The sequence below is a fragment of the Antechinus flavipes genome, chromosome 4 (genome assembly GCF_016432865.1).
Source record: "Antechinus flavipes isolate AdamAnt ecotype Samford, QLD, Australia chromosome 4, AdamAnt_v2, whole genome shotgun sequence".
Taxonomy (NCBI): Eukaryota; Metazoa; Chordata; class Mammalia; order Dasyuromorphia; family Dasyuridae; genus Antechinus; species Antechinus flavipes.
The window spans coordinates 220,146,146-220,170,918 of NC_067401.1; the positions used below are offsets into that span (position 1 = coordinate 220,146,146).

General features: G+C 33.5%; 1 protein-coding gene across 1 annotated transcript in view; it reads left to right on the top strand.

Annotated features, from left to right (window-relative positions):
- The window catches only part of LOC127561463 (uncharacterized), a 70,102-nt gene that overhangs the window by 14,740 nt on the left and 30,589 nt on the right, over positions 1–24,773 (top strand). Inside the window, exon 4 of the mRNA XM_051996701.1 lies at positions 15,998–16,075. Coding sequence (XP_051852661.1) covers positions 15,998–16,075 — 78 coding nt within the window. The remainder of the gene's footprint in view (positions 1–15,997; positions 16,076–24,773) is intronic.

Genomic DNA, 24,773 nt, shown 5'->3' on the forward strand with positions numbered 1-24,773 from the left:
TAGTAAAGTATCTCATGCTATTAATATTGGAATAGATGGACAAACGTGGGGGAAGGGAAATATTTATTAAGACCTATTATGTGCTAGGAGCAGCTAGATGATGCAGTGCATAGAACACTGAGTTCAAATCTAGTTTCAAGACACTTACTAGCTTACTGTGTGAGCCCGGACAAGTCACTAAACCCGGTTTGCCTCAGTTTTCTCATCTGTAAAATAGGATCAAGAAGAAAATGGCAAATTACTCCAGTATCTTTGCCAAGAAAACTCCAAATGGGGTCATGAAGAGTCAGATATGACTGAAAAATGAGTAAACAACAATTCTAAATGCTTTTACAAATATCTAATTTGATCCTCACAATAAATTAGGGAGATATTATGTCCTTTATTTTACAGGTGAGGAAACTGAAGCCTTCATAAGTTAAATCATTTTCCTAGGGTCATATATTAAGGACCATGCCTAAGTGTGAAGGGGCAGGCCGATTCTCTGAAGGCCCCACAACTTTGAATCATCATATACATGAAGGAATTGCAAATCAGTCTTTATTGAAGTAGATTTTGGTTATGAATTGGGAATGAAATAAATTGGAGGCAAGAGGGAGGAAGAGAGAGAAGTCAGAGAATGCAACTGCCTCTCAGTCTCCTTGTATTATTATCATACTCTCACATGAAGGAATATATTCTGCTGGACAGAATTACATCCCCAGCAGCCATTAGCAGGTTGTTCCATAACAGTTATACAATTAGTAAGTATCTGAGGCTGGATTTTAATCCAGATTTTTCTGATGTCAGACTTAGCACTCTATCCATTTTGCCAGTATATTAAGTTGAATTCAGAACTGGTTGAATAATCAGAATCAAATAGTCATGAATCACTAATGGTTCAATGCCAGGTGTTCAGCAAAATAACTAATGGATTTAAAAAATATATTTTTATTTTTTAAAAGCTTTTTATTTTCAAAACATATACATAGATAATTTTTCCACATTGATCCTTGCATAGCCTTGTGTTTCAGACTTTTCCTTCCTTCTCTCCTCCCCTAGATGGCAAGCAATTTAATATATGTTATACATATTAAAATATATGTTAAATCCAACAAGTGTTAACATATTTATACAATTCTCTTGCTGCACAAGAAAAATCAGATCAAAAAGAAAAATAAATGAGTAAGAAAACAAAATGCAAGCAAACAACAACAAAAAGAGTGAGAATGTTATGTTGGGATCCTCATTCAGTTCCTACAGTCCTCTCTCTGGTTGTAGCTGGCTCTCTTTGTCACAATATCATTGGAGCTGGCATCAATCATCTCATTGTTGGAAAGAGTCACGTTCATCAGAATTGATCATCCTATAATATTGATGTTTCCATGTACAATGATCTCCTGATTCTGCTCATTTCACTTAGCATCAGTTCATGTAAGTCTCTCCAGGCCTTTCTGAAGTCATCCTGCTGGTCGTTTCGTACAGAACAATAATATTCCATAACATTCATATACCATAACTTATTCAGCCATTTTCCAATTGACGGGAATCCATTCAGTTTCCAGTTTCTTGCCACTACAAAAAGGGTTGCCACAAACATTTTTTCATGGATGAGTCCCTTTCCTTCCTTTAAGATTTCTTTGGGATATAAATACAAGTTAGGGAAATGTTGGCAGATATTGGCGATTGAAACAAATAAATATTTAAAACATAAAAATGGGAATAACTCTGAAATAAGAACTCAAAAATCCCCAAAACCTACTAAAAAGGTATAGTTAATCAAAGCCAATTTTAACATTGGCCATGAGCAAAAAGAGTTTGTCTCAGTTTTCATTCTGAGTGCTTTACCTCTCTTTCTGGAGGTGCAGAGTTTCATCATTTGTTCTCTGGAATAATAGTTTGGCTATCATGCTGATAAGAATTCAGGACAATAGTATTTTGTAATCTTTATATACTATAACATTTATATATCATAACAGCTTACAGGCATCCTCTCAGATTCCCATCCTTAAACTGCCTCAAAAAGAACTATAAATATCTTTATATATCCTAAGAATTTATTTTGTTTAGGACTAATATCTTCCTTAATCTGTCCTCCTATAATTCCCCCTTCCATTATTCTACTTTCCCTCCAATTTTGTTTATTATAAAATGTATTTGTGTATCAGATTTCTCTCTCTGTGTCTCCCTCTCTCCTTTTTCCTCTCTCTCACTCTTTCTTCACCCCTTCTTTCTTCTTTTGATCAGGTAAGAGTGAGGTTTTTTACTCTCCTAGTACCCCTTCCTCATTAAATAGATTTCTACTTATGTACCCTTATTATATGAGATCATTTCCCCTAACTTTCCTTTCCTCCCCTCCTCATCTCCAATCTTTCCAATCTTTTCTTAAATGTCATCAAGACTTAACAGAATCATTCTTAGGCCTTGTCTAATTGTACTCCCTCTATGGAACTTGATGATGAGAGAGATCAGAGAGGACAAATGTATCATCTCCCCTCATTTGAATGTAAACAGTTAATCCTTTATTTGTTCTTATTTCATTAAAGATCTCTCTCCAGCCCTCATTCTTTTATAGCATTATACTCTTGCTAGGTAAGTTACTCTTGATCATAACTTCTGAGCTTGGGGGTTGAGCCAAACCATTGCTACTACTATCTTCTTAATCTTCTCCTTTTTCCATATACTTACTGCTCAGAACTCTCCTGCCTGTAAAAGATAACCCTACCTTAGGAACTGTGCACAGTTTTCCTTCTTATTCCCCTCTGTATTTGACACCCAGTATTGAGTAGTGGGTGATAAAGTTGCCAATAAGCATCTGTACTTGTTATGACCCACTATGAGAGTTGGGGGTTCCCCAGCATGAGTCCGGGACCCCCTTTTTGTTGGTGCTCAGTCTTTCCCTAGGCACTGGATAACTCAGTGCTCCAAATGTTCCTGCTCTAATTGTCCCCAGTGTCTGACCCTGTCCCTAGTGTCTGCAGAATTAATTCTCTGTTTCCCTAGACAGATTTGGGTTGGAAAAAGGATTGACTGTGACTTTTTTTTCTAGATTTCTCCATAAGATTTTTGTTTGATGTATTTTGTGGAGTCTGGTGTATTTTATAGATAGGTTTAGAGGAATTGTGGCCAGTTTAGTTATATTTCTTTGCTCTGCATCGTCTTTTTACCTTATATCTTTCTGTTGTTCATTTTCTGACATATTCCCCTTGGAATATGGTTTACTTCCAGGACTAGCACTTAAAGCTAGATTTTCCATACTCAGGAATTCATTTTTTTTTTTTTTACCAGCTTCAGGTTTACCATAGTAGTTTCTTGGGGAACAGAATTGGAGCAGCTATATTCTAGACCTCTTTCCTTTAGGCATGGTGCACACTCACATATTGGACTTATTTCATATATTCATATATTCCACTTATTCCAATTCTTTTCTTTTCTGACTAACCTGAAGTGGTGTCTATTGAATTGGATAGTCTTGAAGGAGGCTGAAGTGGGTGTTCTGGGTAGAGTTTCTGCTGCATTGGGATCCCCTTAACTCATGAATGATCTTGGATGAAAAAGAAGTATGATGACCTTCTTTTTTTGCCTTCCTTTCCTCCAATAGTGTCTGGGTAGACACTAGTTTGTTGCAATGGTTTAATTACTTGGATAAGGGCAGGGGTAGATGTGTACCAACAGACACTTATTAACAGGAGGGGAATCCTTGAGTAGTTGCCAAAGCAGAAGCAAAAATGGATCAGTATGTGTATCCACTGAAGTGTGGAGGCTGGTGAGGGAGTAGTGCTGAGTGAGCATGTTAAGAACAGCATTCTTCACTATAGTTAATTATGTTGTTATTTTTTTAGACTTTTTGATTTCTTGTCTTATGAATATAGCCATAACTGCTCTGCTTCTCCCCTCTGATATAATGTCCCCTCTTTCCATCTTATTAGTCACATGCCCAAGAAGGCCATTAGGGACATACATTGAGATTATAGTTTGTCAGAAAAAGATCAGGGGATTTTAGTGAACTTCAAACTCAAAATAAATTATCATAGCCAAGAGAACTAATGTCATTCTGACTTTTCATTTAGAGTAACACACCATCCAATAAAAAGGAGCAAATAGTGTTGTTGTTTTATAGAAGATATTGATAAGTGAGGGAGACTCCAGAGAAGTATAATTTGAATGTGAAAGTCTCTGAGTCCATGCCAAATAATGATCAACTAAAGTAACTGGGGATATTTAGCATGGAGAAAAGAAGGCTTTGATAATTGTGTTTAAGTATTTGAAAGATGGTCAAGTAGAGGAAGAATGTTTTGGGTTTAGTCCCAGAGGGTTGAAGTAGCATTTGGTGGAATTTACAAGAAGGAATCAGCCTTCATATCAATGATAAGTTCCTAACAATGAGAGCTGATGATGATCTTTACTAATTTAAAAATATTAATTGCTGTTTGTATTATATATAGTGAGTTAGTGATGTCTGCTCAAACTGGTCATTACATTAGAATAATTAAAACTTATTCTTATTAAATATAAATTCTGGTAAAGTACTATTTTTGTGTATAATCAAATGGTAAATCTTTTATTAGCAATCCTTCTGAAACAGGACTTCTTTCTATTTTTTAAAAAAAAGATGTGCTCATTCACAGCTTTAGATAATTGAAAGGAGGTACTTGCATAGGAGAGAGAATTTATTTGAAACTTGTATCATTCATGCCTTTCTTTGGAAGCAGTTGTCTCTCAGGTTCATAGAAAAATGAGAGAGTCACCTGCAATTATCTTCAGAGACAGAGACTTATATATGCCCAAAGATCTGAACCTTGAACTTTTTGAGAAAGGATATGCATAGGCAGATTTTTTGGCAATCCACATAAGGGTCAACTATTATTATAGAGACACTTGTGATTGGTTTTACTCAGTCTATATTTGTAAAAAGTATGTATTTGCTTGTCCATTTTCTGATTTGTTTTTTCCCACTGTAGCTAGGGAAAGAAAAAAAGAATTTCTTCTTTTATCTTCTCTTTGGGATTAGAGGATATGCACTTTGTGCCTGTGGAATTTGGACCTGGAAATGTCAATTCATAAATGAAGCATCTTTCTGTCTGTCTCTGAAAAATCATCTCTCTGGATCTTAGCTAGTGTCTTCCCTTCCATAATTATCATTTAATTGCTTTATATCTTGTATATAGGTGTACATAATCTCTGACTTTGTATATGAATGTGCCTATTTGTTTCTCTCTCTCTCTCTCTCTCTCTCTCTCTCTCTGTATATATATATATATATATATATATATATATATATATATATATATATATATATATATATATACTCTGTTTGCCTTAGTTTCCTCAGCAGTAAAATGTATAGTACCCATTTCTGGGTTTGTTGGGAAGATCAAATGAAATAGTAATTGTAAAGTGCTTACTTAGGCATTATGCTTGGCACAAAGTAGTACATATAAATGTTAGCAATGTATTATGCCATTAGAATATGAGCTCTTTGTGGGCAGGAAACATTTTGCTTTTATTTTTATAATTAGAGTACTTGGCGTAGTGCCTCAATAAATGTTTATGGATTTGCTTGTTTCCCTCTTTATATTATTTCTTCTACCTGCTGTCTGTGTTGGTTTCTCCAACTATAAACTAGGTATTATAATAATAACACCTACACAAGATAGTTGGAGGGATCAAATGTGGTTAAGTTTTGAGTAATAAACTCTTTTCAGTTTTAATTAACTCCACCATAGTAGAGGTATACTACTTAATCTTTACTAGAATAGTCTTGAAAATATTATTTTAAAAAATAAAATAAATTTTATTTTTTAACAAAAAATTAATTCAAGTAAACAAAAACTGAGTTTTTCCTGTGTGCATGGCACCATGCTAGATATTATGAATTGATGGAATGGAAGAATATATAAGATAAGAAATAGTGTAGTATAGTGTCTGGCATATTATTAGGTACTATATAAATGTTAGGTCTCATTATTACTGTAGTTATTATTATATGATTATCTTTCCAAATTTCTTTTTTTAATTTTTAATTTTGTTTTTATTTAATATTTTCTCAGTCATATGTAAATAAAAACTTTTAACATTTACTTTTTAAAAAAATGAATTCTACATTCTTTCCTTCCTCCTACTCTCTTTTCCTTTAGAAGTCAAGAAGTTTGATATAGATTATACATAGGTAGTCTTGTGAAATATTTCTATGTTAGTCATGTTGCAAAAGAAAACTCAGTCCAAAAGACCAAGAACAATAAAGCAACTTTTAAAAAAAGTATTTCTCAATCTGCATTAAAATGTCATAAGTTCTTTCTGTGGAGTAAATGATATATCTATTTTTTATTCACCTACTTTCATTTTTATTTTCAAAATATATGCATGGATGATTTTTCAACATTAACCCTTGCAAAACCTTGTGTTCCAACCCACCCCCTTCCTCCATCTCCTCCCTCAGATTAACTGCCTCCATTTTAATGATGTTGCCCCTTCTCTGGAGACTGATCTTACTGGCCCAAATAAGGTAATAAGTAGCTATTGGGGATAGTGTGTCTGGGTACAGGTAGTTTGTGAAAGTAACTACTTTAAATGGTAGCAATGGGCTTATGATTTGTGTGATGGATTCATGGTTGGGTGTGCAACAGAACCCCTGGACAGTCATATTCCTTTCATGCCTCAATTTTTCCTCCTATGGCATGAGAAAATTGGAAAATATGTCTTCTAATATTCCTTTCAAAAATTTTATGATCCTCTGCTGTGGGTACTAACCATCCTTAATGGAGTCCTTGACTTTTTGCAAGTGTCATTACTATCTAAGCATTGTAGAGTTATCTTCTTCCTAGTGTTGTAGACCAGTATTGTCAAATCCATCTAGAAATAGGACATCAAACCCAAGCATAATAATCACTAGTTGGACACAGTGGATTTAGACTATCACTGATTAACAATCTTTAAGCTCTATTGTATTTTTGTTTATGTTGTTAAACAATTTCCCAATTGCAGTAAAGGATATTTTTCATGATTTTGTTTTGGATCATTGTATTATTGAGAATATCTCTCATTCACACTTGATCATCTATATTGCTATAATATGTATTATGATCTCCTTATCCTTACTCATTTCATTTTACATGAGTTCATGTAAGTCTTCCAAGTTTTTTTTTTTGAAAGAATCCTGTTCATCATTTCTTATAAAACAATAATATTCTGTCAAATCATATACCACAACTTGTTCAACCATTCCCAAATTGATGGGAATTCCCTTAACTTCTACTTCTTTGCTACCATAAAAAGAGCTGCTATAGTATTTTTGTATAGAGTAGGCCCTTTTCCATTTACTTTTTTTTTTTTATTATAGTAAGCTTATTTTTGATACATATTGCTTTATGAATCATGTTGGGAGAGGGCAAAAGGGAAAAACCATGGGAGAGATAAAAAACCAGAAAAAAGAAGTGAACATAACATATGTTGATTTACATTCATTCTACTTAGTTCTTTCTGGATGCAGATGGCATTATCTGTCCAAAGTCTATTGGGATTGCTTTGGATCTCTGAAATGCTAAGAAGAACCAACTCTATCATAGTTGATTAGCACGCATTCTTGCTATTATTGTGTACAATGTATTCCTGATTCTATTTGCTACTGCTCAGCATCAGTTCATGTAAATCTTCCCAAGCCTTTCTATAATCAGCTTGTTCATCATTTTTTAAAGAACAATAATATTCCATTATCTTCATATACCACAACAATGGTTGAACAAATTGTGGTATATGAAGGTAATTCCAATCAATGGGCCTCCACTCCTTTTCCAATTCTTTGCTACCACAAAAAGAGCTGCTACAAACATTTTGGCCCATGTGAGTCCTTTTCCCTTCTTTATGATTTCCTTGAGATACAGACCCAGTAATGGCACTGCTGGATCATAAGGCATGCACAGTTTAATAACCTTTGGACATAGTTCCAGGTTGCTTTCTAGAATGCTTGGATCATTTCACAACTCCACCAACAATGCATTAGTGTCCTGGTTTTCCCACATCCCCTCCAACATTTATCATTATCTTTTATCATCTTATCCAATCTGAGAGGTGAGGTGCTACCTCAGAGTCGATTTAATTTGCATTTCCTTAATCAATAATGATTTAGGACGTTTTTTTCATATAACTATAAATGGCTTTAATTTCATCATCTGAAAATTATCTGTTTATATCCTTTGACCATTTTTAAATTGGGGATTGACTTGTATTCTTATAAATTTGACACAGTTCTTTATATATTTTAGAAATGAAATATTTATCAGAAACACTGTCTGTAAAGATTTTTTTCCAGCTTTATACTTCCCTTTTAATCTTGTTTCTGTTGGTTTTGTTTGTACGAAACCTTTTTAATTTAATATAATCAGATTGTTAATTGTGCCTTTCATAATGTTCTCTAGTTCTTCTTTGGTCATAAATTCCTCCCTTTCTCCAAGATCTAATAGGGAAATTATCTCTTGTTCTCCTAATTTGTTTATGGTATCATCCTTTATGCCCAAATCATGTACCCGTTTTGATTTTATTTTGGTATGTGGTATGAGATGTAGATCTATGCTGAGTTTCTGACATATTATTTTCTAGTTTCCCCAATTTTTGTCAAACAGTGAATTCTTATTCCAGAAGTTGGAGTTTGGAAGTTTATCAAGTACTAGATGGCTATAGGCCTTAATTATTGTGTTATGTATCTCTAAACTATTCCACTGATCCACCACTCCATTTCTTAGCTAGTACCAAATGGTTTTGATTACTGCTGTTTTATAACATAATTTTAGGTTGGTACTGCTAAGCCACAATTCTTTGTATTTTTTTAAAATTATGTTTTGACATTTTGATTGGTATAGCACTGTACAAGTAGACTAATTTTGGCAGAATTGTCATTTTTATTGTATTAGCTTGGCCTTTCCATGAACAAGTGATATTTTCTAGTTGTTTGGATCTGACATTATTTGTGTGAGAAGTGTTTCGTAATTGTATTCATATAGTTCTTGGGTTTGTCTTGGCAGGTACCCAGTATTTTATTTTGTTTACAGTAATTTTAAATGGAATTTCTCTTTTTATCTCTTGATGATACTCTTTGTCAGTAATATATAGAAATTCTGATGATTTGTGTTGGTTTATTTTATATCCTCCAACTTTGCTAAAGTGTGAATTGTTTCCAGTAGGTTTTTGGATGATTTTCTAGGTTTCTTTAAGTGTACCATCATATCATTGGCAAAGAGTGATAGTTTTATTTCCTTACTGCCTATTCTAATTCCTTTAATTTCTTTTTCTTATCTTATTGCTAAAGCCAAAATTTCTAATACAATGTTGAATAATGGTGGTGGTAATGGATATCCTTGTTTCATCCCTGATCTTATTGGGAATTAGCTTCTCTCCATTACAAATAATTCTTGCTGTAGGTTTTAGATAGATACTACTGTTATTTTAAGGAAAAATCCCTTTATCCCTATATTCTATAGAGTTTTTAATAGGAATAGGTGCTGTATTTTATCAAAAGCTTTTTCTGCATATTTTGAGATTATCATATGATTTGTGTTAATTTTGTTACCGATATGGTCAATTATGGTAATAGTTTTCCTGATATTGAATCAGCCCTGCATTTCTGGTATAAATCCTACTTGGTCATAGTATATTATTCTGCTGATAAGTTGCTATAGTCTTTTTGCTAATATTTTATTTAAAATTTTGTATCAATATTCATTTGGGAGATTGGCCTGTATTTTCTTTCTTTGTTTTGGCTTTTCCTGGTTTAGCATCATTGCCATATTTGTGCCATAGAAGGAATTTTTCAGTACTTCTTCTTTACCTATTTTTACAAATAATTTACATAGTATCATGTTCTTTAAATGTTTGGTAGAATTTACTTGCGAATCCATCTGGCCCTGTAAACTTTTTCTTAGGGATTCATTGATAACTTGTTCAATTTCATTTTCTAAAATGGGCCTATTTAAGTATTTTATTTCTTTTTCTGTTAATCTGGGCAATTTATATTTTTGTAAATATTCATCCATTTTATTTAGATCATCAGATTTGCTGCCATAGAGTTGAGCAAAATAGTTCCTAAATATTGCTTTAATTTATTTTTCCCTTGGTGGTAAATTCATCTCTTTCATTTTTGATGCTGGTGATTTGGTATTTTTCTTTCTTTTTTTCTGATCAAATTAACAGAAGATTTATCTATTTTGTTAGTTTTTCATAAAATCAACTCTTAGTTTTATTTATTAGTTTGATAGTTTTCTTAGTTTCTATTTTATTAATCTTTTCTTTGAGTTTCAGAATTTCTAATTTGGTATTTAATTGGTGGTTTTTAATTTTTTCTTTTTTCTAGCTTTTTTAGTTGCATGTCTAATTTATTGATTTCCTTTAAAAAATATTTATGTAGCTATTTAGAGATATAAAATTTTCCCTAAACTGCTTTGGCTTCATCCCATAGGTTTTTGTATGTTGTCTCATTATTGCCATTTTCTTGGATGAAATTATGGATTGCTTCTGTGATTTGTTGTTTGACCTACTCATTCTTTAGAATTACATTATTTAATTTCCAATTAGTTTTTAGTCTATCCTTCCTTGGCCTTTTATTAAATATAAATCTTCTTGCATTGTGGTCCAAAAAGAAAGCATTTAATATTTCTGCTTTTTTTGCATTTGATTGTGAGATTTTTATGCCCTAATACATGGTCAATTTTTGTGTGCCATGTACTGCTGAAAAAAAAGGTATATTCCTTTTTGTCCCTGTTCACTTTTCTCTAGATGTCTATCACATCTAGGTTTTCTAGGATCCTATTAACCTCCTCAGTTTCTTTCTTGTTTATTTTGGGGTTAGATTTGTCTGATCCTGAGAGGGGAAGGTTGAGGTCCCCTACTAGAATAATTTTGCTGTCTATTTCTTCCTGTAACTAAATTAAAATCTTCTCTAGGATTCCGCCTGCTCTACCACTTGGTACATACACATTTCGTATCATTACTACTTCATTATTTATGGTATTCTTTATCATGCTGTATTTTCCCACCTTATCTCTTTTAATAAGATCTATTTTTACTTTTGCTTTATCTGAGATCAGAATTGCTACTCCTGCTTTTTTACTTCAGCTGAAGCATAATAAATTTTATTCCAGCCTTTTACCTTTACTTTGTATATGTCTTTCTGTGTCAAATGTGTTTCTTGTAAACAACATATTTTAGGATTCTGTTTTTTAATCCACTCTGTTGGACTACATGGGGGGAGGGGAAACTGCTGAAATACGAGGGAGTCACCTAACTCAGAATGGATCTCCTTTTGTGAGAGGATGATACAAGGAGACTGAGAGGCGGTTGTTGTTTTCTGACCTCTCTCCTCTTCTCTCTGCCTCCAATTTATCTCACTCCTAGTCTACAATACCTGTGTCAGCAAGGGCTGCCCTGCAACTTTTTCAGATGTTATGATTCACAGCTGTGGAGGCTCTCCAAGAATTGACCTGTCCCTTAACACCACTCTGCTATTTATTTCTGTTTTATGGAAGAGTTCATCACATTCACAGTTACGATTACCAGATCTGTATTTCCCTCCATCCTATTTTCTCTACTATATATATTTTAGTACTGGGTTTCCACTCTATCCTCAGCCATGTATTTTTTTTTTCCCCTACCCCACCCACTACCTTATCTCTTATTACCCTTTACACTTCTCTTACCAGTTTTTTTTTTACCCACCCACTACCTTATCTCCTCTCACCCCTCCCCCCTTCTCTTAGTAATGTTTTTTTTTAACCCACTCCACCCACTAACTTATCTTCTACTAACTCTTCCCCTCAGTGTTTCTGTCCTCCCTTCTATCCTGTTCCTCCCTTTTCTTTTCCTACTTTTCCTCCTACTTCTTTATAGGGTTAGATTTACCCAACTGAATGATTAAATGATTCCCTTAAAACTAATGAGATAAAGCTTGTCCCTTCTTTCTCTAAATTGTAATAGATCTTTTGCATTTCTTCATGTGAACTGCTTGTCCCATTATACCTCCCCTTTTCTCTTTTTCCAATACAAACCTTTTCCCACCCCTTAATGTCTTTTTCTTTGATATTATCACATCAGAGGCCATTCATAACCATACCCTCTGTCCATGTGATGCTCCTCTCTATCTGCCCCCATAACAGATACAGTTCTCAAAAGTTAGAGAGATTGTTTTCCCATATAGGGATATAAACAGTTTAACCTTTAAATATATATTTCCCCCTGTTTACATTTCTTTTTTTATTTTTGGCCGAGGCAATTGGAGTTAAGTATCTTGCCCAGGATCACACAGCTACATAGTATTGAGTGTCTGAGACCAGATTTGAACTCAGGTCCTTCTGACTTCAGGACTGGTGTTCTGTCCACTCTACTATCTAGCTGCCCCTCCTCATTTACATGTCTATGGTTCTCTTGAGTCCTGTGTTTGTAGATTACATTTTCTGTCTAATTTTGTTTTTTTCAATAGAAATGATTGCAAGTCTTTTGCTTCATTGAAATTCCATCTCCTCCCTTAAAAGATGATGTTGAATCTTCATGGGTAATTAATTTTTGATTGTAACCCCAGGTCATTTGCCTTCCTGAATATGGTATTCCAGGCCCTCAGATCCTTTATTGTATTAGCTGCCAGATCCTGGATAATCCTGACTGTTGATCCTTAATATTTGAATTGTTTTTGTCTGGCAGTTTGTGTTTTTTTCTCTTGAGATTATAGGTTTGGAGTTTCTCAATAATGTTCCTTGGGGTTTTCCCTTTGGGATCTCTTTCCAGAGGTGAGCGATGAATTCTTTCAATGAGTATTTCCCCTTTTATTTCTAGAATATTGGGGCAGTTTTCCTTAATGATGTCTTATAGAATGTTATCTAGACTCTTTTTTTGGTCATGGCCTTAATAATTTTATTGATTCTTGCTTTCTCACAAAATAATTAGTTTCTATTTGTCCTGTTCTACTTTTAATGTGTGATTTTCTTCAGTTATCTTTTGTATCTCTTTTTACATTTGGTTTATTCTACTGTTTAAGGAGTTGTTTTCTTCAGACAATTTTTTCCTTCCTTTTCCAAATGTTGACTCTCTCATGCATACTTTTCATTTCCTTTCTCATTTTTCTTCTACCTCTCTTATTTGCCTTTTGAAGCCTTTTATGAGCATTTCCAAAAAGCCTTTTTGTACTTGAATCCAATTTATATCACTCTTTGAGATTTCTTCTGTGGATATTCTGTCCTCCTCTGAGTTTGTGTCATTATAGTAGCTTTCTATAGTTACAGTTCTTTTTCATTTCTTGCTCATTTTCTTTTCTTTTTTTTTTGGTATTTCTTTTTTTTTTTTTTTTTTTTAAACTTTTAAGATGGAGCTCTGCTCTCTGCTCCTGGGATAAATGGTGCAACCTTCCTGTGCAGCTCTGAGCCTTGGCTTTGAGCACAGCTCCTCCTCCTGTTTGCAGGGAGTAGCTTTGCCTGCTCTGTTCAGGAAAAAAGCCTTGTGTCTCAAAAGTTTGTCTTCTGAGCTGGGACTGGAAGCTGCCCTACTGATTTGCTCCTCTACTGAACCAAGATTGAGAGCTTAGTTGCTGATTTTTTGTGAATAAGACCCTCTCACCAGTTTTCCCAGAGCTGGGCTAACTCTAGCCAGACTGACTTTCTTGAAGTTTTTTCACTCTATCTTGAGCTTGAGAGTGGTTTAATTCCATCAGACTCAGATCAGAGGCTTGGTTTCATGGGTTTTTGAGAGAAACTGGGAGAACTGGAGCATCTTCTTGGTGTTACTCTGCCATCTTGATTCCAATCCCAGAATTCCTTTCCAAATTTCTATATCATTGTCATACTTTTTATTTTGATGGCATTTGAGTATTCTGTTGCATTTTTGTTATCATTCAATTGTTTCAATCATTTGGAGTTTTCTTGGCAAAGACTGGAGTGGTTTGTCATTTCCTTCACCAGTTACTGAAGAGGAAACAGAATCAAACAGGGTTAAGTGATTTGACAAGGTTCACACAACTATTAAGTGTCCGAGACTGTATTTGAATTTAAGAAAATGTCTCCCTGATTCCAAACTTGGAACTTTACCTACTGTGCTACTTAGTCCTCCTATGTCATATTAGTGGCCCATAATTAATTTAATCATTCCTGTATTGTTGGTCATATAGATTGCTTTAAAAAAAATACATGATAATGCTTCTGTGAACATATTTTCAAGGATTTTTTTCTTTTCATAATACTTTTGGATACATAACTAATAATGGAATTATTGAGTCATGAAGTCTGTCTTTTATGCCTTTGAAATTTTAAATATGTATTTTATTTCCCTAAATAGATTTTAAATTACTGAAAAGCAGGGACTATCTTATATTTTTCCACCCCACCAATTCATAGCACCAAGCATGGTGTCATGTATATAAGAAGTACTCAGCTTTTGCTTATTTGAACTGATTTTTCTTTTTGTTAAGAAATAAAAATTGTTTTATTTCTTAAAATACTACATACAAGACTATTCTATTAAGGTCCAAGTACTATAACTCTACTATCCTTGAAACTGAAGAGTTTGTTATTCAAAACTTAAGATCTTTTTCTACCTTTTGTCAGTTTTTTTTTAATCTTCTTTCCAGCTTTCTCTTTAAATGTCCCCAGGACAAATTTTCTTATCTAGTTGACCTGAAAAACTTTCTTTTTTTTTTTTTAATTAAAGGAAAATTAAAATTTTTCATTTCTTGCTCATTTTCTTTTCTTTTCTTTTGGTATTTCCTTTAAAAAAAAACTTTTAAGAAAAAAGAAAAAAAAGAAAAAGAAATTAAAAGAAAAAACTTCTATGTTTGTTTTTGTGAGTTGATATTGCTCATAATCTTCTATCATTCTTTTTCATAAGTTTTATTTTTAAAATAAATTTATTATTTATTTCTTTAAAACATTTTTTCTTTTTAAATTTTGAGTTCCAAATTTTTTCCCTCTCTTCCCCAGCCCCTGAGAAGGTATGCAAAATATTCTCAGTTATACATGTGAAATCACGCAAAACATCTCTATATTTACCAAATTATACAAAAAAAAGCAAAACAAAACAAAACAATTATACTTCAATGTGCATTTAGAATTTATGTATTCTCTCTCTGAGATAGATAACATTTTTTTCTTCCTGACTTCTTTGGTATTATCTTGGATCATTGTGATTAATCAGATCAGCTAAGTCTTTCATAGGTGGTGACATTGCTATTATAATGTACAAAGATCTCCCAGTTCTTTTCACTTCCCTTTGCATCAGTTTATAAAGGTCTTGCTAAAAACACTTATGTTCTGAAACCATCCCTTACACTTACAGCAGAATAATTTTCCATCACAATTATATGCAACAATTTCTTCGGCCATTTTCCAATAAATTGATGATTTTTAAAAAAAGTTTAAGAAACATATAAATGTATATGCATATACCCTTTTGCTTTATGAAATTATCTCTTTATTTTAATTAATTTATCAGTAGGACACTGATTAAATCACACTTGGTCAGATAGTAAATAAATCACTTACCTTCTCAGCACCCCAGTTTCCTCATTTCTAAGACACCAGTTGTTGGACTCTGTGACTTCTGGGTCATTTATTTCTTTTGTTTGTAACTTTATGACCCTAAATTGGAAGTTAAAAAAAAAGTAAATCATTGTTTGAATCATCTCTTGAAGACTGAATAGGGTTGATTTCTGTATCATTTGTCAAAGCATGTTGTGTCCTAGTCTGTGAAACATAATAAAAGTGTGTATTGTTGTCCCTATATCTGGCTATTTACCTTAGGGAGAGAATAGATAAATTTTAAATGCAATTTGAAGTATAATTGTTTGTACTTGGAAAGTGAAGTACAAAACTTCACTTTGTGAAGTTTTTTAGTTGAGAGACCTATAAATTGAATATAGAAAAATTAAATAGTCTCAACTTCGGGGATAGAGTTGAGTGTACATATTTGAAAAACCCCAAAATTCTTTCTTTTATTTCTTTACCGGAGAGTTAAAAATGTGGAAATGCATTTAATAAATTGTATGTATTCTCAGGGAACTGCTGCTGCCCAAATGTCCAGAGAAAATTCAACAGAAATGACTGGAATACCAGCAAGAAACAAAGAGCCAGAGGTATGACTGATAAAGAGATTTCTTTTTAACATAATATTATTTTAATTACATAAAACTATTGTAATTTTAAAGCTTTTTATTCTTTCCAGGATTAAGCTCGTAGGATACTTTTCACATCACTTCATGTTTTCATCTTGTTATTTATAGAGAATTTAAAATGGATGAGATTTGTTTCTTAAAAGCCACATTATTTATTTACTTTTAAAAGGGTTATTGGTCTTAGATCTGGTACAAAAGGAGATCTTAAAAAGCCTGTTCTAATTATTTTTCAAGCACAGCATTAGGTGAAAAGAACCACTTGAATTGCAGACTGTAAAAATAGCATTATTTACTGAGAACAATTTTCCACCTGAATACATGTGATTGAATCCAAAGTCCTTGGATAGTTGCTAGAAAATGGAAGCAATGAAAAAATATCTACTGTTTGTAAGATAATGTGGGTATCACAAAGAGTCATATAAGATGACACGAATCCTCCCCTACTTTTACAATCTACTTAATGTGAAATTTACAATCTACTTAATGTGAAAAGATACACAAAGGAGAATGCTCTATCTCCTGTAATTAATTGGTCCCACAAAACATAGGTCATAAGAGCAGTTTTATAAAGTGATACCCGGGGCAGCTATGTGGTGCAAGAGCACTAGCCCTTCAGAAGGACCTGAGTTCAAATGTGGCCTCAGACATTTATTAGCTGTATAATCCCGGACAACTCACTTAATTCTAATTGTTGAAGGAAAAAAAAAAAGGTTTAATCAGATTTTTATAACATGACAGTGGCTGTTTTTAAACTTGTGATTTTATTGGCATACAAGAAAACTGATAAGTGAACTCTCTCTACCAGAGTGGGTCAGCACCTGCTTAATAATTTATAGTTTTGGAAAGTTACCTGGGATACTGAGAAATTAAGTGATTGGTCACAGAGCCAGTATGGGGCATAATCCAGATTTGAATCTATCTTCCTTGCTTCATGGATAGCCTCCTAAGCACTATCCCACAGTGTCTATGGTATACTGTACAATTGCAAAAAAAAATCATGCAATCTTTTGTGGAGCATGTTTATATGAAAGTTGAATATGGCAATAATATATGGTATGCCACAAGATTATATGGTATTTGATTGAAAAATAATTATAGTTAGCATTTTTATAATATTTACTGTGAGCTTTACAATGATTCTCTCATTTGATCTTTATGACTATCCTGGGAAGTAGGTGCTATTATTACTTTTTTAAAAACATCTTTTATTTATTTATTTATTTATTTATTTTTTAATGAGGAACCAAAGCAAAGTTAAGTAAAAAATCTTACAGCTAGGAAATGTCTGAGACAACATTTGAACTTGGACCTTCTTGACCCAAGGTTCAGTGCTCATCACTGTGCCATCTAATTGCTGTAAAAAAGAATTAATGTCAGTTTAACTATAGCTGACTCTACAGAAGATTCCTCGATCTGACTCAGGAGGGTATGAGTTTTTAAATCCTATCTTTTTTATTTATTTGCTGTGTTTTTCTCTAGAAGAGCAATAGTTAGGTGATGCAATGGATAGAGTACCAGCTTAATTAAGGCTTCTCTTCCTGAGTTCAAAGTCAGTTTCAGATACATAACTGTATGATCCTGGGCAAGTTATTGCCCGGTTGTCTCAGTTGCCTTATCTATAAAATGAGCTAAAGAAGGATTTGACAAATCGCTTTAGTATCTTTGCCAAGAAAATCCCAAAGAGAGTTACAAAGAGTTAGACACTACTAAAACACACACACACACACACACACACACACACACACAGAGTAATACATTAAGAATATCTGGTCTAAACATTGCCACTCTTGTCTGCCTTCTTCCTGTAGTGCTATGCATTCTTTCACATGTACTTTTAGCATTCAGGAAAAATAGTCTTTTAGATATGATGTAACTTTCTTCTGAGCTGTTTGTAGAATCTTAAAGATGCTTTTCCATATTGTGTTTTTAGTTTGTTTTTAGTTTTGTAATGTGGACACTACTCTTATTGTTTAGTCATTTCAATCATAGGACCCTATATAGGTTTCTTTTTTGGGGGGCAAAGATACTGGCTCATTTTACAAGTGAGAAAACAGATAAACAGAGTTAAATGACTTTGCCCAAGGTTCAACAAACAGATAAAGGAGTCTTCCTGACTCCCCAGCACTTTATCCACTGCATCACCTAAATTCATTGGTCACTATTTTTTGTTGTTGTTGTTTACAACAAACACCTTTTGTTGTTGTTGTTTATTTGTTTATTTTTGAGATTGGGATATTTATTTTATTTTTTAAGTTGTAGTAGGTTTATTTTTAATACACATTGCTTTATGAATCATGTTGGGAGAGAAAAATCAGAGAAAAGGGAAAAAGCCAAGGGAGAAAAAAGATCAGAAAAAAAAAAAAGTGAACATAGCATGTGTTGATTTACATTCAGTCTCCTTAGTTCTTTGTCTGGATAGAGATGGCATTCTCTGTCCAAAATCTACTGGGATTGCTTTGGATCACAGAACTACTGGGAAAAACCCAAACCTTTCATACATGATCATTTCACATTCTTGCTGTTATTGCATATAATGTATTCCTGATTCTGCTTGTTACTGCTCAGTATCAGTTCATACAACTCTTTCAGACCTTTCTATAATCAGCTTGTTCATCATTTTTAATAGAAAAATATTATTCCATTACTTTCATGTACTTGTTCAGCCATTCCACAATTGATGGACATCCCACTCCTTTTCCAATTCTTTGCTCATTGGTCACTACCATAAACCTCTACTATCCTCAGAATGCTGCTAGGATGCCAACATGAAGTCCAAATCCTCTGAAAATTTGAAGTTCACAAAGTTGGACTTTGTATCTTAAGAAGCTAACAATTTGCTTTTAAGATTGTTTGAAACTGTTTTCCCTTCTGTTCTGTCAGACACTCAAATTTTGGGTTCTAATGGCTTGCTATTTAATAGAAGACTCCCAGGGCAAGGCATAATGTATATTTGATTAATACTTTTGATTAATTAATTGATTTAATAGAGGTGTTATCAACCTGACAAACATATCCAGGTTAGGTATGTGGGGTGATGTGACTGATTGCCTTATTTTGGCTGCTCTCCTACATAAGTAAATCTTTATAACACCTAGGACTTTGCTTGTCAGTAGAAAGTATTTAATACTTTTTTAAAAAAAGGAACTGAATCCTGTGTTATTATAATGATTGATCTTGATACCAAAAAGAGCTGAGAAAGCATCTATTCCCCCTTCTTGGGACCAGAATATGGGTGTGGAATATTGAATATACTGTCAGATATGGTTGATATGATGATTGGTTCCACTGCACTGCTTTTTGCCCTTTTTTTAAAAAAAAATTCTTTATTATAAGACATGACTTAGTATGAGGGTAAAGGGAAAGAATATATTTGGATATAAAAGTAATGTGAAAAATTTTTTTGGAATGAATGAAGCAATGATAGCTAGTCATAAATTTTCTTATTAGAATTAGGAATCTGGTAATGTTCTAAGTAATAGGAATCTTCATAATAATGCTGTTATTAATAAGAGAAAAATTGATTATTTTAAAAATTGTTAACTGAAATATTTTTGAGGAGAGGCTGATGATAAAAGTACTTATTTGAAAAAGTCATTATAAATAAGGCATTTCTTATATAATCTTTTGCCTTTCTTAGTTTCCTTCTAGACTTATTTATGTATCTTTGCTTTATTTTTAGAACAAGGGCAAAATACACAATATCATATTTGCAAAGAAGAATCCTATTTGTGGCTGCTGAACCCAAAAAGTGGTTGAGTTAGAGAGACTCTCAGGTTGCTTTCATCTATGAAAATCCATATTAAGTAGGTTTACAAGCTTGAAGAAAAAAATCAATTGGATCACATTTGTTAAGCATAGAATAGGTAAAAGACTTTGTTTAGGTGCTTGGAGTGAATGATGAAAAAATATTATCTTCTAGATTTTCATATTGAATATTTTAAATGTAGTGCTCTCAGTACTAATAATATATCAAGTAATATATATTGATATATTAACCATTGACTGGTTAATTCCCAACACATTTTTCCTTTTGTAATGGGCATAATGAATGAGAGTCCTAGTTCTGATGAACTGTTTGTATTTGGAAATACTTGTAATTTTTTTGGAACTACCACCAGATGGCAGTATGATCCAGGATTTAAACAAAACCAAGCCATTGTGTTTAATGTGCTAGGATTCAAAAAGTATTTATTTCATTTAATTTCATCATGCATATCTATCTGCACAACCATAGAAAGTCCTTTAAAAGTAAAAATGCACAAACACATATTTCTGGTGTGATAAACATTTTACATACATACATACACATATATGTATACAAATATATGTATGTACATATATGTTTAGTTACTAAATAGATATCCTGTAGCTTTTCTATATTTTTGATGTTTTGAGGAAAAGTTTAAAAAAATGACTATCACTTTTGAAAGGTAATAAAGGGAGGTGAACACTGGAATATTGTTTTACCATAGATTTGTAATTATGGCTCACTCCATGGATTCTGAGTGTTTTCCAGGGCCCATGGGCTGAAAGTAAAGACAAGTTATTGTTCAGTCTTGTTCAGTTGTATCTAACTCTTCAGGACTGCATTTGGGGTTTTCTTGGAAAATATACTGGAGTAGTTTGCTATTTTTTTCTCATGTTCATTTTTTAGATGAGGAAACTGAGGCAAATAAGGTTAAGTGACTTGCCCAGAGTTCCACTGCTTGGACTTGTCTGAGCCAGATTTGAACTATAAAGATGAATTTTTCTGACTCCACGGTTGGTGATCTAAACACTGTATTACCTACCTGCCCAAAAGACAAGATAGAGATGAAAATATTTGTAAGAATTTATTTCAGGACAATAGTGGTTCAATTTTAAAATATTCTCATCTTTTGAGGTTAGTGGAAATTAAATCCCAGAAAGGCATCTGGAATATGAGCTTGAGAATTCTTGAGTAACAAAAGTACTTGTTTTACACCTTTAACTATATCTATATGGATAAGTGCTTTGCATGATTTTATTTTATTTTATTTTTTGTTTTTATTAAAAAATCAGAATAAGAAAAAAAGAAAAATAGAAAAGGGAATACAAAACAAAATAAAAGAGAACATTGTCATGTGCCTAGCAGAACATCAGGCAGGATTCAAAATATATAACAACAAATTGCCAGTTCAAGAAAAAATATATATGAAATTATATTCATGACTAGTCATCTTTTTTTTTTTTTACTTCCTTGTAAATTGTTTTTTTGTTCTCTGATGTGCACCTTTTTTACTTTATCAACCTTTTATCAACCCCTCCCCCAAGTAAGCTATAGTTAGAAAGGATATATTTATGTCTACATATATAGATATGTACATATACATACCCCCTCCCTCCCAAAAAAAAAAAAAAAACCCTACACATATCGTTTCTCTTCCTGTTGGCTCTGCTTTAATTTTGCTTCTTAATTTGCCTTGCTATTTATTAAACCGCCACCCACCCATGGATCCCTCCCTTGTCTTCTTCCTTCACCCCTTTTCTTCTCTGCGCGCCCATCCTTCCCCCTTTATTTCTTTGTAGATTTTGGAGGGTACTATATGCTTCATGGTATATATGTAGTATTGCCTTTTTAACCTATTCCTGATGTGAGTTTTCAAAACTATGAGCTCTCCTTCCCCCTCTACTGCCTCTGGGTCTATTCTTCCTCTGTATCTCATTTGTATAACATGCTTACTATTTTTACCTTAACTCTACCTCAATCTTCTTTTTTTTTTTTTTTTTTTTTTTTAGCTAAGCTATCTTATTGTTGATGTCAATCTTAAATGTATGGCATACATTTCCCATGTAAAAAAACCTAAACAATTTGTCCATGTTAAGTTCTTGAAACTGATATTTGATAATAGCTCTTTATATCTTAAATTTTCTATTATGTTTGGGTTTGCTTGATAGAAAATCCTGTATATCTGCAAGTTCATTGTATGTCCATTTTTTCCAATATTATGAATAATTTTACTGGACATGATATTTTTGGCCACAGGCTTAGTTCTTTTGATTGTTGGTAGATATAATTCCAGAACCTGTGTGTGGTCTTTTACTGTGATTTCTGATAAGTCCTGTACGATTCTAATTGTAGCTCCAATGTATTTGAATTTTTTTTCTTGTTTCTTACAAAATTTTCTCTTTGATCTTTTTTTTTTTTAAATTTGGCAATTAATATTCCTTCCACAAAGGACCTTGTTGAGATGGTGATCAGTGGATTTTTTCTATTTCTACTTTCCCCTCATATTCTATCACACCAGGGTAATTTTCTTGGATTATTTCTTGCATTATTGTGTCAAGATTGTTTTTTTTTTTTTTTTTTTTTTTTGGCACACTTTTCAGGCAGTCCAATTATTCTTATATTTTCTTATAAAGGGCTGAAACTCTGAATAAGTGCACTGGAATCAGACAACTGAGTTCTTAAGGGCTATTGGACAATACTCTATTAGCATATGCTTAGAAAATGGCCCTTCCCACTATTTTGTGCTGGCTGGATCTTTTGGTATATACAGATAATTGTAGTAGGGATTAGGGGGTGGAGGAAGACAAGCCAGAGTCACTTTGGAGGAGAACAAGGAGAAGGGAGGTGTGGAGGCAGAGAGCTTGTGGTGGCTTCATCCATCTCCTTTACTTCTTCCCCTAAAGACCAAGGACTTTTGCTGTTCCTGACTCTGGCTGATCCTGGCGTCAACAGAAAGCTAAACTGGACTTCACATTTTCTCTTTTTGATCTGTTCTCCAGATCTGTTGTGTTTCTTATAAGATGTTTCACATTCTGTTCTATTTTTTCCCCATTCTTTATAATGTTTTATTTCTTGGTTTCTCAAAGCTTCATTGGCTTCCCCTTGCCTATCTCTAATTTTCAGAGTTATTTTCACTTTTGAGAGTTTACATTTCCTTTTCTAGTTGGTTAACTTTTTTTCATAATCTTATTTTTCTTGGGTGGTTTTAATTTTAATTTTTTTGTTTTTCCTCAAAGTCTCTTATTTGATTTAAATTTTTTTTTTTTTAGTTCTTCTATAAATTCTCTTTGAGCAGTAAGCCATTTAATATTATTCTTTGGGATAGAAGCTTTTTTTAAATTTTAGTGTCCTCCTCTGAAGATGTACTCTAGTCTTCCCTCTTCCCATAGTAAATTTCTATGATGGGGTTCTTTCTTCTTTGCTGTTTCATTTTTTTTTAAATAAGAAGTATTAATGTAAGCACCTTTAATCATGGAATGGGGGGGATGGTGCCTCAAGCTTCACTTCAGCTCTTCTCTCTGCCATGAAATTGCAAACCAAGAGCTCTATCTTCCACCAAGTGTTCATAGCCAGCAGCGTCTTTGCCCCACTGCCTCTCTGCCCCACTGCCTCTGAACACATCTGCTGTTCTGGTTCCTTCTGACCCAGGGCTGTGTCTCTGCAATACAGTTGGGCCTGGCATTCCTAATCAACCAAAGTTCACTCAGTCTTCTTCTTCTTCTTCTTCTTCTTCTTCTTCTTCTTCTTCTTCTTCTTCTTCTTCTTCTTCTTCTTCTTCTTCTTCTTCTTCTTCTTCTTCTTTTCTTAATTATAACTTTTTATTGACAGAACCCATGCCAGGGTAATTTTTTTTTATAACATTATCCCTTGCATTTACTTCTGTTCCAACTTTTCCCCTCCCTCCCTCCACCCCCTTTCCCAGATGGCAAGCAATCCTATACATGTTAAATATGTCACAGTATATCCTAGATACAATATGTTGTGCAGAACCGAACAGTTCTCTTGTTGCACAGGAAGAATTGGATTCAGAAGGTAAAAATAACCTGGGAAGAAAAACAAAAATGCAAGCAATTTACATTCATTTCCCAGTGTTCTTTCTTTGGGTGTAGCTGCTTCTCTCCATCATTGATCAATTGAAACTGAGTTAAATCTTCTTTTTGTCAAAGAAATCCACTTCCATCAGAATACATCCTCATATAGTATCGTTGTTGAGGTATATAGTGATCTCCTGGTTCTGCTCATTTCACTTAGCATCAGTTCATGTCTCTCCAAGCCTCTTTGTATTCATCCTGCTGGTCATTTCTTGCAGAACAATAATATTCCATAACATTCATATACCACAATTTCCCTCAGTCTTCTAAGATTCGATGCTGACTCTACAAAGAGTTTAGGAGGTGAAAGTTCCTGTGGTTCCTGCTAAGGGTCCAGTCAAACCCAGCTTTTCCCAGGACTTCCCATTTGGTGTTTGTGTGTTATCAGAGGTTTGTACTTCATAAGGGTTAACCCCTGCCCCAGGTCTTCAGATCTTCTTGGATTGTACCTGGAGGTCCCCTCTTATGCCCCAGGTTTTCTTGATTTTTCACCAGTCTATATTCACCCTGAGACACAAATTTGTTCTATTTGTGAGGGAAATCTAGAGAGCTTGAAATTTACCAACCTACTCTGCCATCTTCCCAGAATTCTCTCCTGTTTTGCATGATTTTGGGTATAAAACGTTATAGAAGGAATATGGTCAAAAGTGGTACATATATTACTGAGGAAGAGAAATGAGTTAATAGATGTGCTTGAGGAGACTGAGATATCTAAGTTAAAAGAAGTACAGCTGGGGCAGTGTTATGGATAGCAAAAGACACTGAAGAAGGACATGGCCTGAGTATAGTTAAGCTATATCAGAGATGGAAATAGGACCTG